This window comes from Podarcis vaucheri, assembly GCF_965113315.1.
Source record: "Podarcis vaucheri genome assembly, chromosome: 4".
NCBI lineage: Eukaryota > Metazoa > Chordata > Lepidosauria > Squamata > Lacertidae > Podarcis > Podarcis vaucheri.
The window spans coordinates 104,583,129-104,597,348 of NC_138762.1; the positions used below are offsets into that span (position 1 = coordinate 104,583,129).

The 14,220-nt window shown below is 42.2% G+C and overlaps 1 protein-coding gene across 9 annotated transcripts in view; it reads left to right on the forward strand.

Annotated features, from left to right (window-relative positions):
- The first annotated feature begins 629 nt into the window (after nucleotides 1-629).
- The window catches only part of DACH1 (dachshund family transcription factor 1), a 346,322-nt gene continuing 332,731 nt past the window's right edge, over nucleotides 630-14,220 (forward strand). For all 9 annotated transcript variants that reach the window (XM_082221410.1, XM_082221406.1, XM_082221407.1 and 6 more), the window contains exon 1: nucleotides 630-1,389. In XM_082221410.1, the coding sequence (XP_082077536.1) occupies nucleotides 638-1,389 (752 nt within the window). In that variant the 5' untranslated portion in view covers nucleotides 630-637. The remainder of the gene's footprint in view (nucleotides 1,390-14,220) is intronic.

Consider the following 14,220-nt stretch of genomic DNA (forward strand, 5'->3'; position numbering starts at 1 on the left):
CGCTTCGCTCCAGCCTCCCGCGCGCACCTCCACGTTCCTCCTCCTTTTGCTCCGCGTCCCGGCGAGAGCGAGCTCACAGCTCCAGCCCCGCACCGGCAGCCCGCCTCCTTCCTCTTTTTAACTAGGTGCCAGTGAGGAAGAGGGGAGCGGGGGGGGGGGGCGGAGAAGAAGAAGAAGAAGAACCAGCAGCAGCAGCAGCAGCGAGAGAAGAGACGCACCACAAACCGAGCTCGCCCCTCTCCTGCGCCTTCGTCTCCCCTGGCGCGCCGCCTCCTCCTCCTCCTGCGCCACCACTTTCCAAAGCGGACTTCTCCCTTCCTTCTCCTCACAGTTGCTGCCGGGACGCTCCCCCCCCCCGCCTCTGTCCTCTCTCTCTCTCTTTCTGCGCCCCCCACGCGCACTTTTCCCGCTCCCCCCTCCGCCCCCCAACGTGGCTTTTTAAACCCTCTCCACGGTGCGCGCGAGGGAGCCAACTTTCCTCCCTCCCCCCCCCTCCCCGCAGAAACAAACACAACTGCCGCCTCCCGCCTCTTTCTCCGTTTATTTTGCGCCCCCCCTGCCCACTTTTCCGTGAAGGGGGTGGGGTGGGGGTCGGGCTGAGGCTTCTGCTGCTCCCGCCGCGCCGCCTCATGCGGCCATGGCCGCCCCGGCTCCCCTGATCCCGCCGGCGCAGCTGGTGCCCCCTCAGCCGCCCATCTCCACCTCGGCCGCCTGCACCGCCACCACCAGCACCAGCACCTCCTCGGCCGCCTCCCCGCCGGCCCCAGCGGCCTCGGCGGTAGCAGCGGCGGCGGCGGCGGCCTCGTCGGGGGCGGCCAGCCTGTTCCGGACGGAGCCCGTCGCGGCGGCGGCAGCGGCGTCCGCCACAGCCGCCTCCAGCAACGGAGGCGGAGAGAGCAATGGCAGCGCCAGCTTGAGCACCGGCAGCGCTTCCAGCGGAGGAGCCTCCAGCGCGGGCGGAGGCGGAGGAGCAGGGGGCGGTGGCGGTGGCGGCGGCCCCCCGCCTGCGCCCAGCGCGGGCACCTCTGCCGGCGTCGGCGTGCCGGGCAAGCCGGTGTACTCGACCCCTTCGCCGGTGGAGAACACGCCTCAGAACAACGAGTGCAAGATGGTGGACCTGCGGGGCGCCAAGGTGGCCTCGTTCACGGTGGAGGGCTGCGAGCTGATCTGCCTGCCTCAGGCCTTCGACCTCTTCCTCAAGCACCTGGTGGGCGGCTTGCACACCGTCTACACCAAGCTCAAGCGCCTGGAGATCACGCCCGTCGTCTGCAACGTGGAGCAGGTCCGGATCCTCAGGGGCCTGGGCGCCATCCAGCCCGGCGTCAACCGCTGCAAGCTCATCTCCAGGAAGGATTTCGAGACCCTCTACAACGACTGCACCAACGCAAGGTAAGCGCGTGCGGAAAAGGCGGAATAAAAGCGAAACAGGCGGCGAAGAGGAAGGAGAGGGGGGTGGGAAATAGCGTGCGTCCCTCTGGTGCGCTTGGCGCAGCTTCTGAAAACACCCCGCCGAGCTCCTCTCTCTAATAAATACACACGCACACTCTTGCTCAGAGCGCCTCTAGGGCGATCTCTGCCTCTTGTGCTGCTGCTGCGTGTAAACACGTGCAGCTCAGCCCAGAACATGTTTGGCTCAAAAGTTCAGCGGGACTTACAGACCGGTTTGTGTGGAAGTGACCCTCCACTTTAGTTCGCTTGGGCTTGCTCCCAGGTAAGTGGTTGCAGAAGTGCAGTTCTTGCTCCCTTGGAAGCAAGCTCAGGATTGGAGCCTTACTAAAATGAAATGGAAACCTGACCCTTTTCTGTTGCCACTTTGAAGTCTCCCGCCCCCCTCTGTCAATCTCCTTTGGAAGGGGAAAAGGAAGGATGACACACTTTTAATATAGAGGTGAGCACACAGGCCCCGTGTTTAGTTGGCAGATGCCCAGGGTTCCAACAGATGCATGGAAGTCCAAGTTCCTTGCCCCCAGATATTGCACAAGTGTTGTCACTGGGTGGGGGGAGTAAGACACCTGCACAAGGGCACCTTTTCAATCCAGTTTGCAGCTGTTGAGGAAGGCACACTCCAAATAAGGCACACAATAGGACTTGGGAATCTTCACACACTGACAAAAAGTTTCAGAATGGAGTCCTTTAAGCTGTGACAACACTTCATCCCATCCTTATCAGTAAGACATTACTAATCTTCTGACTGTAAAGGCTTTTATTAAAAGCCTCAAATCTTCTTCAGTTTTTGCAACCTGATCTTTGCCCATTTTTATAGTAAAGAAGTAGATTAGCCTAGAGAGCAAGGAGAAGGGAGCAAGGGGTTGGTGGGGGGTTTGTTTATTTTAGGGCACCCATATGCACTTTCCCATCCTATGCACCTAGAAATATATGTATCTTTTGAAAAGCGCCAGTAGCACTGCTGCCAGGCAGCGTAAGCAGGCCTTACTGATGTCCGTGTTTCACAACACAGAGAACCATTTAACTGTGGTGTTGATTTGAGTTAAGGACTGATAGGAGTTAAGTAGTAACTTAGACATAATAAATAACCCTCTCTAGTCAGGTTTTAAAAAGTAGGACTTTGTGTACTGCTTTGATGCATGCTTATGCAGAGTGAAGACGTAATTTTGAGTGACGCTGGACAAACCATCACTATTAGGATGTGTGATTTATTTATTCAGAATAAGACCCACCAGATAGGCATAGGTTTATGGGAAGTTCTGAGCAAATACCATTTTTTTCTGCAGACAATTGCCATCCTATACTTTTTTCAGGTTGCTTTGCTTGTGCAAACATAGCTGATGACACGACACCCTGGGCAGTTGGAAATAGAGAAAGGACCTTTGTAGTAGCAAAGTGGATTTGACTGAAGAGGGAGCTGTAGTGGAAGAACTGAATTTAAAACATGAGGGCAAAAGAATGCTCATAGATACACCATGATTGGTGATTTGAAAAAAAATCAGCAAGAAAAAGTGTGATATAAATCAAGTCTATATTTTTCTAATTTACACATTTCCTCACAAAGCATGCATAGTACCTGGGAGCATGATGCACAATCTATGATCATACAGCTCATATGCCTTTCTCATAATATGTCTCTATTTATAGATGGGGAGCAAGCATGCTATTTATAATTTATAATGGGTTCTCTCTTTACATATGTAAGGATGCTAAGCAAAACCACTTACTTGGAGACTTAAGTGCCAACTACTTTCCACAAGCCAGGTAGTCATTGGGCAGAAAGGTTTCTCCATGAAATAGAAATAAAACGTTCAGTTCACAGTCTAAATATTCCTAATTTTCATATTAGTAAGTATAAACACAGAGTTTCTTCCATATAAAAAGTGGCAAATATTTTTGCCCCGATTCAATTTTAAGATAATGAATGTGCACTTGGAATGTGCATACTGGTATTAAATTCAGATTTAATTTTAAACTAGTTTCAGTATAACTGAATCAAATGAAAAGAGTCGGTTGTGGGTTTCTTGAGTTGGTGATCAGATGAGGTATTCTTCTACAATTAAATGCTCACATGTATGCACACACAACAAAACCTTCTTTCCAAGTTTAACATCTCTAAAACATGCTGAAATTATGTAGTAAAAAGCAGGAACATTTTGTCCTGATACATCTTTAGCTCTTCTGAATAAAAAGGAAATTTAAAGGTTCTCTTTAAAGAAAGATGCTTGGGATGGTAGATTGTAAAATGGGCCTTGTCTTTTTAGTTCTGCTTATCAGATTTGTTTTGTTTAATATACCCCTGTAGTCTTTAGTTAACTTGTGGAAGAAAACAATTGGGAAATACCCATTTCTAAGAGGTGCACTTTTTTGGTCTAATTATTTGAATTGCAAGTAAATGAGACAGTTCTCTTTCCTCATTATTTTGCTGGTTAAAACTTTGTATGACTCAAAAGTCAAATGAGCAGAAGTTTGCCCAACATGAACCTACTAGTTTTTTTAAAAAAGCTTTTCCTATGGAACCTGTGTGTGTGTGTGATTGTGTAGAGCCAGTGCTGTTAAACCAGAAAAAGTTTTCCAAGTGCGAAGTAATTACAAAAAAATTGTCAAGAGGTGTACATTTATGTAAACCACCTCTTCTCGCGCCACCAGACTTTTCATGCTACAGTTGACTTTAGACATCTGCAGATAGCCAAGAACCCAACCTCTCAGAGTTTAGGAATTAGGTAGTGAAGAAGATACCCCTCTCCTCCACTGGAGATTATTCTACTGAGAAAAGAAGAGAGGAGAGGATTTGCTTGGCACAAGAGAGGAGTGGGTGGGGCTGGGGGAGCAAAGGAAGGGGGATGAAATCTGTCAAAAGAGGACATTCCTATTGTTGAAAATAACAAACCCCTTTAGAACAGAAAGTTCAAGTCTGAGGGCATTAGCACTGATTCTGTTAGTTTTAGGATTCAGGGGTTGGAACTGGGGCGCAGACTCCCGATACGGTTCAAAACAAAAAAAATAACAATATGGAAACAGTGTGTGTGAATAGCAGTGTGGTTGGGAGACTTGATTTCTCAGCTGAGAATCCTGAGATTTTTTCTGACAGCTGCGTGTGAAACTTTAGATCAGGTTTTCTAAATCGTTTCCAGTTAACGCTTTCCCCTCTTTGAAGATGTAGAATCTCTACACTTTAATATTTTCTTCTTATATTGGGGGTTATTACGATGCAGCAGTACGTTTAGAGTTAACTCCTCTGACTTCTTATCTTGTTGTTTTACTGCGCTTCATTATGGCTGTGCTTTCTTCCTCACTGAATTAAGTTGGAATAGTAGAGACACTTTTTAAAGGGAGAAGCAAAGAGCACGGTAGGGGACCCCCCCCCCATTTTTACACTAAAAATTGAGAGGTTAGAATGCTCAGCTGGTTAAATCAAATATCCTAGACATAAGCAAAACATCAGCACAACATTAGCAGTGCAATCCGGGGCATGTCTCCTCAGAAGTAATCTCCATTGGGTTCCAAGACTTCCAGAAAAGTGTGCATAGGATTGTAGCCTAACAGGTGTAAGCAACAATGTTTGTGAGTCTATATATGTTTGTGGGTCAAGTCCCTGGACTTCCACATACCTGCAACATGATTTTGAAACAAGCAGCACAATCCTATGTAAGTTTTCTCCAAGTTCCATTGAGGTGTTCTGAGGATTGCAGCCAAAAAGGAGGTGGCTTACTGCCTCTTTTTGTGGTTTTGAGTGCTTGTTTTATTGTAAGTCAGCATGGCGAAGGATTAATTTCAATAAGAGTGAAGCTGATAAACCGTCGTTTCTGTAAGCTAAGCAAATAAGTTTATTGAAAAACCCTTCAGTAAACATGTACAAATGAAGCAGTATTTTTCAATACGTCAAGGGCAAACGGTTGCCTCATCAATTGTGGTACTGTTTTTTTAAAATTAATTTCTCCCTTTTTGTTACTTTTCATTTGCACACAAACACCCCTGCCTATCTACGTTCCTTTTGGAAACTAGCTGTCTCTTATCACTGAGTTATCTAAAATACATTTTCATGTTAAAAAAAGCATGTATGGGTGAGAGAAAATGTAACTTCAAAGCAAATATATTATTGTTATGTACACATCTCAGCAAACTGACAACCTTGGTCAACATCTTTTTTGGGTAGCTGTGCTTGGAGGGAGTTGGTGGTGCTAACCATTTAGTCAAGGCTAATATACTGTTTAATCGAATGATATTTCAAAAAAGCTATTAATTTGTTGTGAATAATAAACCAATTTGGTTTCCCTTAATAAGTTTTGATTCATTAGTCATCAGTTGCTGTGAAGTACTTAAATCAACTTATCTGTATGAAAAGCGACATCTTTTTTAAAAGAGAAGCCATGTGGCTTATAAAGAAAGTGTCTGATTTACAACGTCTTATTTACGCAAAGTGCTTGTACTTACCTGAATTATCTGCGCTGCAATATATTGCTTTCTTTTAGAAAGGACATAAGGCTATTTTCTGAATATTATTAACAGATGTGGATTAGAAAAATAATGGCATTTTAACATAGATTTCTGAATCGCAGTGTATTTCCTATACAAATATTTCCATGATGCCAACTAGGCATTAAGTTTCTTGTCTTAATGTGGCTCTGAACTGTAAGCCCTTTGGCTCTAGACACTTGTATGATTCTATGTGGTAGTTTAGTCCAAAAAATAGTGCAGAGATCGTTTTCCGTAGATTAGGTTTCTGTCAGAGGCTGTTGTTAAGGGCACAACAATTTATCTCTTTTTTAATGTAAGCAAGGGATGATGATATGAATGCATATTATGCAATCTGAATAATATTGGAGCAGAATAGAGTTGGCTTTGGTCAATTAAAAATGTGTAGGAACTAAGAGATGACCAGCAACAGAACTGGTAGGAAACAGTGATGAAAAATCAGACTAGAAGGTGGCAAATATCAAATGGTCAGATCAGTCAGCAGAGCACACATGGTAAAAGCACTTAGATTTAAGCCAGTTTACAGCCTAGTACTAAGTAGGCTTACTTGGAAACATGTTCCACCGAAAGGGTGGACTTTTACTCTATGTAAGCAAGGGTGCTTAGAATTGCAGTCCTAAGGATACCATCAGTCCCCAGTACAAGTTAAGTTCCTAAATCCAAATTCTCTGATTTAATTAGTTCGTGGGTTGAGGCTGGCTGTCAGCTTTCATGAGTGATGACTGAAACAAATGCCAATGTTTTGCAGCTAGACTTAATTCTCTGGCTGCTAGATTTACTAATTCATTTCAGAACTCTTGGTGTTTTCTCCTAAAACATAATCATCTTCATCTTTAGCAACCCTTTGGTTGGCATAGCTTTTGGATGAGGCCCTGTGTGAATATGGATTTGTTCCCTAACCTTTTGCTGATCTTACAAGATGCTATTCAATGGGTACACCGACAGGCAAAGTAAAAGTGAAGAATTGCTAGTGACGTTCGCAAGTTCTTTTTGTAGGAATGAGAACTAATGGCTTTTGGAGTACAGCATACCAGGAGGTCACACACAAATAGGTCTGTCTTCCCAAAGCTTTGCTGGAAAAAAGTATGCAGGAGGAGCCAATATTAGATAATATTTCTTTTCTGCATGACACACTTTAGTGAATTTCCCCACTTTTTTATTTAAAAGTTAGGACCCCCCCCCCCACATATAAATAGTACAGTCAAATGTATATAATTCATGGAACGGGCATTTTATCCTGCAGCACACTTGCTTAAAAATTGTATGTGTTCCAAGATTTACAAAGACCTTAAAGGGCAGCATTTAAAGGATAATAATGATTTCAAAACTCTTGCTTTCAAAAATATAGAGTATAGAAATGCTTTGTCATCAGAATCACAATTCCTTACAGTACTTGTAGGCTTGGATCCAGACTTGAGTTTAAAGTAGATCCATTGAAATTATTTTATTCACTTCATGTTAGACAACAAACTTAAGTCCCATTGATTTCAAGGGGTCTACTCTAAGTATGACGAGTGTCTGGATCCAACTGATAGTACAGTAGGTGCTATATAATGTCCCCCCATATTGCACAACACTTATGGATGCAGAATACAGAGAAGTGTATGTGGTTATAATGTTAATCAAATATTTGATTTTCAAGTTGATATTTAGCCTTTTCCTAGTTTGCCCTTACCAGATTGCAGTGATGTAAATATATATTCTTTGTTTGAGAGACTTGGCTGCAAAATTCCTTTTTGACTCACTCAGGTGATTAGTTTAAATTATATGGTTTATAGCCATCATTTTGCAAGTAGAAATAGCTATGTTTATTAATAATGACATCAACTTGTCATACAAATGGGAGTTATTTCTTGCTTATATTTACAGTTATTATTTTTAAAAAGCAAATTTAATTTTGTGAAACTGCTACAACCCAATATATTTAGAAGAAATAAGAGACACACGGTTGCTTGTTACTTATAAATTCTTGCTTTAACTTCTCATGCAAATCTCAACGCCACATTGCACTTCATATTTGTAAATCTCATGATATTTTTACAGGGCAAGATATCTACTTGTGTTACTAAAAGTTATTTAATAATACTGACTTTTAATGAATGTAGATTTATTGATATTGAAGGCCATTGATATTTAGGTCAAATATGGATTGCAGTAGACTGCAAATGACAATTCAACAATCTTGTGCATTAAAATGTTCAGGCAAATAATAACACTTCTAGTTCTATTCCTGTTTTTTGATTGTGGGAAATCAAAATATTCAGATCTCCGATATGTGGAATTTACCTTGCATAATTTTGCAGTAAATTCTTGCACTACTTGAATGTTTACATAATCAGTGAGGATAAATTGTGTGGCATATATTCTGAAATAGCTGTCAACAGAAGTTTGTTTTCTGCTATTTAATATTGGTCTTGTATTGCTTGTCCTTTTTTTGTTAGTGCTTTAATATATCACTCAAAATTCCTCTGATTCATTGTCTGAAATGTGTTGCATATGTGTCATGCATGGTTTGTAATGTATGACAGAAGTGGAGAAATTGCATCATCTAAGATTGGTTGCATTTACTTTGGAGCTATTGTATTGATTTATAAACTTACCATAGCAATGGCTAGGTCAGGTAAGTGTGATTCTTGAACACACATGCAAGACTGTTGTTTTTTTTTTTTAAAAAAAAATGCAAATATTTCTCTCTGAAGGTGAGGATGTAGGGGAAATGTTGAATTCCACACAAGAAAATTAGTTAGTTAGAAATAACAGGAACAAGTCAGTCCAAAATCTCAAACATTGAACTGTCAGTTTTAAGCCACAGGGCCGATACAAATGTTATGTTCAAATTGGCTTTCTTTGTCATTAGTTATTTAAAGCATATAACTTTTTTCATCTGCTTTACATTGTAATCGTAATTTTAAAATGCATATCTTTGGCAGGCAAGTCCTGTTCATGGACAGATCCTCACCCTCCAAGAATAATCTCTACTTTTGCATACTGAAACAGCAATATAATGTAGGCTGAGAAAACAAAAAACTGATGACAGGTTTTAAGTTGTCTAAATACAGGCCTATGTGACAAAGAGTAATTTACAAAAAGTCAATATCTGCCAGGCAACAAATCTAGATATTTCTTGAGGGCCTATTACAAATAAGCTTCTCTACCTCCCTCCCTCCCTCCCTCCCTCCCTCTCTCTCTCTCTCTCTCTCTCCAGTGTTTTATCAAAGTGAGTTTACGGAACTCAACTATATCCTATGAATGCTCATTTGAGTGTTCTTTTTTTTAAATGAATGCTCATATCATAATACTGATACATTTTCTGTTCATCAGCCTGACTCATTCCTGTTAAATTTAGACTTAATTCCTATTTAACTGTAGATTGTGTCAACCGTGCTGTAATCTTTGTTATGAATTTTGTGAAGAATGGAGAATATGTGAAAAAGCCTGCTATGCTATAAATGCATATAGTACCTGGAAGTAAGTCCCATTGAACTCAGTGGAACTTAACTCCTGAATAGACATGTACGTATCGGATTGTACTGTAATCGTGTTTTCTAGGTTCAGTCAGGCTCCATATTTCCAGCCCTGTTAGAAATGACAGGTGTTTTTTGTGTGTGTGCTAACAATAGATTTCTACGCATATGTGAAGCATTGCAGAACTGCAGTGATGGTGTAACTTTCATCTGATGATGTGTCTTTAATATTTTCAAAAGTTTTTAAATGGTTTGTTAGCAGGACTGTGATATCCTTTCACTGGCATTGGTCAAACCTAATAACTACTATTCCTTTTTAAATGAGTTTGCTGTAATATAAGCAGATCTTTGTTTCCAAACTTAATGGGACATGGAGTGGTCTTCAACTAGATTTCACTCAGAGTAGACCCATTGAACACAGCTAAGTTGGGTCATTTAATAATATCAGTAGGTCTTCTCTGAGTAAAACTTGACTAGCATGCATGGGTTGAACCTGTCATTTGGGATCCTTGAATTGTTTTCTCTTTTACAGTTCTCATTGGTCTAATTTGGGACATTAAATCCCATTGGAGTCCGTGGAATATTTTTCAACACACTCTCTTGAAGGACCACAGTTTTAAGAAGAAGCCTGCTAGATCAGACCAAAGGCCACATCTGGTCCAGCAGTCTCTTCTCACATTGGCTAACCAGATGCCTGTGGGAAGTCTGCAAAAAGTGTTTGAACCCAACAGCATGCTCCTCACCTGTGCTCCCCAGTAACCAGCATACAGAGAGAGATGGCCTCTCGCCCTGGAGGTAGCACAGAGCCATCCTGGATCGCCATATCCTTTATGAACTTGTCTAAAGCAGGGGTAGCCACTGTGGTGCTCTTCAGGTGTGGTGGGGCTACAACTCCCATCAGCCCCAGCATGGCCAGTTATCAGGGGTGATGGGAGTTGTCCAACAACATCTGGAGGGCACCATGTTGGCTATCCTTGGACCACCAGCTTTTAAAGGCATCCAAGTTGGCAGCTACCACTGCACAGCAAATTCTGTCGTTTAGCTACTCTCTGTGCCACTCCCTGTTGCTTCTGCTAAACCTTCCAGCACGGGCCATTGTATTATTCTCCATAAAACAGTTCCATGGAAATGAGTATCACAGACTTCATTGCTGTGAATTGAAATTTAATAAACAATAACACGGTGGGTCGGTGGGTGGGAGGGTGGCATTGTTTGTTATTATGGTATGTCTTCTTGAGTTCTTATAGCGTAAACTGCCCTGTGATATTTGGATGAAGGGTGATACACAAATTTGATAGATAGTATTATTATTAATATTAATATTAATATCATTTGTTTGTTTCACCTAAGTGCAGTTGAAGTCTGCTTTGGGTTAGGTGTAGTTTGAAGTTAGTGAGAATGAAGAGAAACATAATTTTTGTTGTGGTAAACATAATTTTAAAGTGGCAAAAAGTGTTTACCAGTGAAGAAGCTGGATGCAATTTCCCTGTTGCGTTGTACATTGTTGAGAAAACCCATCTCCTTTAGAGAAGTGATGCTATTCTGTTGCAGAACTTACCATATTTCCCCTTTCCACCTTTAAATGCTAATCTGATTTGGGCTGTGGCAGTATCCATGAAACAGGGAGACAGTTCACCACCTTTAGGGGCAGGTGTGGCTGGTGCTGCTAAACCCAGCATAATAGTTTGAAAGAATGGATGAGGCTCTTTTGCTCTAGTACATCTCTTGCTGCTTAGCCTTTGCCAAGAGTTATGGTTCACTTGTGTATTCACAACAACTCGCTAATGTGTTAGGAGAAAGAGGGAACCACAACTGCAGCAAACAATTTAACATATCTGGCAAGGGATGGATACCTCAGAGTCAAAGCCAAAGCAGAATTATGTTTGAAGAGAATGCCAGAATACTTGCTTAAAATTATACATTTGTAAAGACCAATGTTACACATTTCTTTAAAGCTATGCCACTATTTAAAGGTATGATAATTATGTATAGCTAAATATCATTCCTACTTGCTAATATATTTGATTAGCTTCTAATTGAGAAGATTTAAAAAATACTGTTAGAATAGTTTTGCCTACTTACACATTTGAAAGCTTAAAAATATGTACGCATACCTGCATACATTATTTTATTTGTAAGCCACCTTTCCCCAGTTCAAACCATGCTCAAGGTAGCTTACAACATGAAAAAACACATCACTACAACATAACAAAAGTAGCCATAAAGAAAAATGCATAACCAAACCGAACAATTTCCACATAAATCACAAGGTCTAAAATAAGCATCAACAACAGCAGCAACCCTTGCGGCCCACTACAAACCCTCTCAAACAACACCCCAGCCCAATAATCTGTTCAGCCTCAGCTTTTGTAGCTGGCGTCATCCAGGGCTCCACCTTCCCAGGCCAGGTGGAGAAAGTCCTACAAGGCAGGAAGCAGGTCTTCCAGGGCTCTCAGCCAAGATGGTTCTTACTGCTATAGAGCTGTGTTTCATAACCAAACTATGAATATTTTTTACAATCTGTTTTAAAAGTTGAATCCATGGTTTGTTTATACTTTATAACAGTCTTACATACCCATAGGTTGCTTGCCAACCCCAGCCCCTCCAAGCTATAGAAGCAACAAGGTAAGAGCAGCTAGAAACGAAAGAAATGTTTGGCTTGTTTGCTTATTGGTTTGTTGAACAAACCATGGTTAAATAGCTTATTGTTATGTGTGGATGCAGCCATTCTTGTCAAAGGCCATGCAGAAGACTCTTTGCCTGGTGGTGCCTGGTCTCATGCAAAAAGAAGGATCCTGCTGAGTGTAATTGTTGCCATACAGAGGCAGAATATTTTGTCTATCCAGTATTTGAGGACCAGGAATCTTCTGCTAGATGTGGACAAAGCTGTGATGACATTCACCCAGTGTGATGGGTCATTACTGCTCAGTCCCTGACCTTCCTGTGTTGACCAGCAAATGTTTGTAGGGGGGTTTTCTCATGCTTAAAGGTAAAGGTAAAGGTACCCCTGCCCGTTCGGGCCAGTCTTGACAGACTCTGGGGTTTGTGCGCCCATCTCACTCTATTGGCCGTGGGCCAGCGTTGTCCGGAGACACTTCCGGGTCACGTGGCCAGCGTGACAAAGCTGCATCTGGCGAGCCAGCGCAGCACACGGAACGCCGTTTACCTTCCCGCTTGGTAAGCGGTCCCTATTTATCTACTTGCACCCGGGGGTGCTTTCGAACTGCTAGGTTGGCAGGCGCTGGGACCGAGCAGCGGGAGCGCACCCCGCCGCGGGGATTCGAACCGCCGACCTTTCGATCGGCAAGCCCTAGGCGCTGAGGCTTTAACCCACAGCGCCACCCGCGTTTCTCATGCTTACTTGAATGTAATAGGGCCCCCGATCATGTACAAGGTTTTACTCTTAATTCATGGTTTGAGCTGACATGCACAGGCCCTGCCCCCATCCCCATATTTAAACATTGCACATTCAACATCATTTGGTTTTTGAGCCATTGTTGGAATATATAGTTCGGCGTTACTTAGCATACTGTGTTTACATAATATTCAGAATACCACTTCTTTGCTTAACCACCATCTGCCCAAAATAGCTAAAATAACCTTGCTTGTACGTAGTTGATGCTTATTTGCTTTGCTTTCCCCCCTTGCTGCCTCAGATATTTATAACTTTAAAACCTGCGTATTCATGCCGCAGCGTCAATGGCGTAAGCATCAATGGTTTAGGTCTTGTGAAAGGTTTCACTTCACCTATATTTTCTTTCTTAGAGCTGGGTAAGATGGCAAATATTGTCTGTTCCAAATGCTGTTTATGACACTTCGTTATAATTGGAGGAGAACCCAGCTCTGACATATGTGCAGTACTATTGCTCAGATTGGAAACAAACCAGGTTTTTACAGAGCTTGTTTAAAGTTATGTCTTTCAGAGTACCAAAGAGCAGAAAAGCATCACCTGTTGTATTTCCCCTCTTCATTGCAGGTGGCATTATTACTTTTTAATTATCTTAACCTTATAGAAAACAATAGAAATAGTTGGAAAATTAAGTTTCAGTTTATTTTGTAGATTAATTTTAATTATAGGCACATACACCATTGCTGCAGAAGGCTTCAGAAGAGCTCAGATTTTTCGGTTGTGTGTTTATTTGACTCTCCTCTTGTTCTTGCTGGTTAATGCTGAATGAAGGACCACATGGAGTCACAATTAGACCTCCTGGGTGCCTCGTATTATTTGATGGTGGGGGCACTATCTTCTTCTTATGTTAGTATTCCATCCCTGCTCTTCGCACCAAGATCCAAATAGATGAGTGCTACCCTTTATACTTGTGTTGATGAGATAAATATTTTACGGACTCTCGTTGGCTGAATAAGGAAATAAAACATGAGCAATAAACATTTTCCTAGGCTTACAGTCCTTCATGCATGATGTTATTATATGAATAGGCGTTGGCCATTTATGTTGTCAGCTTTACCACTGGCTTTATGGGGAAGCTCTTTAGAAACGCAGAATCATAGAATTGGTGAGCTGGAAGGAACCATGAGGGTCATCTAACATAACCCCTGCAATGTAGGAATCTTTTGCCCAACATGGGGCTCAAACCCGCAACCCTGAGATTAAGGCTCTGCCTTTTCACACTCAACTCTGAGCTCTATCTCCTTTATCCTTGTGTGATATTTCTAATTCTCAAGAGAATCTCATTGTTAGGGATAGCTAATGCCTGAATAATTCCTAAAGAAAGGCAGTTTGATAAGGAAATGCAGCTTTTTGTGATAGCATGCACAGAAGAATTTTCTAGCATCTGCATTGACTGGAGCGGTAAAGGTAAAGGACCCCTGACTG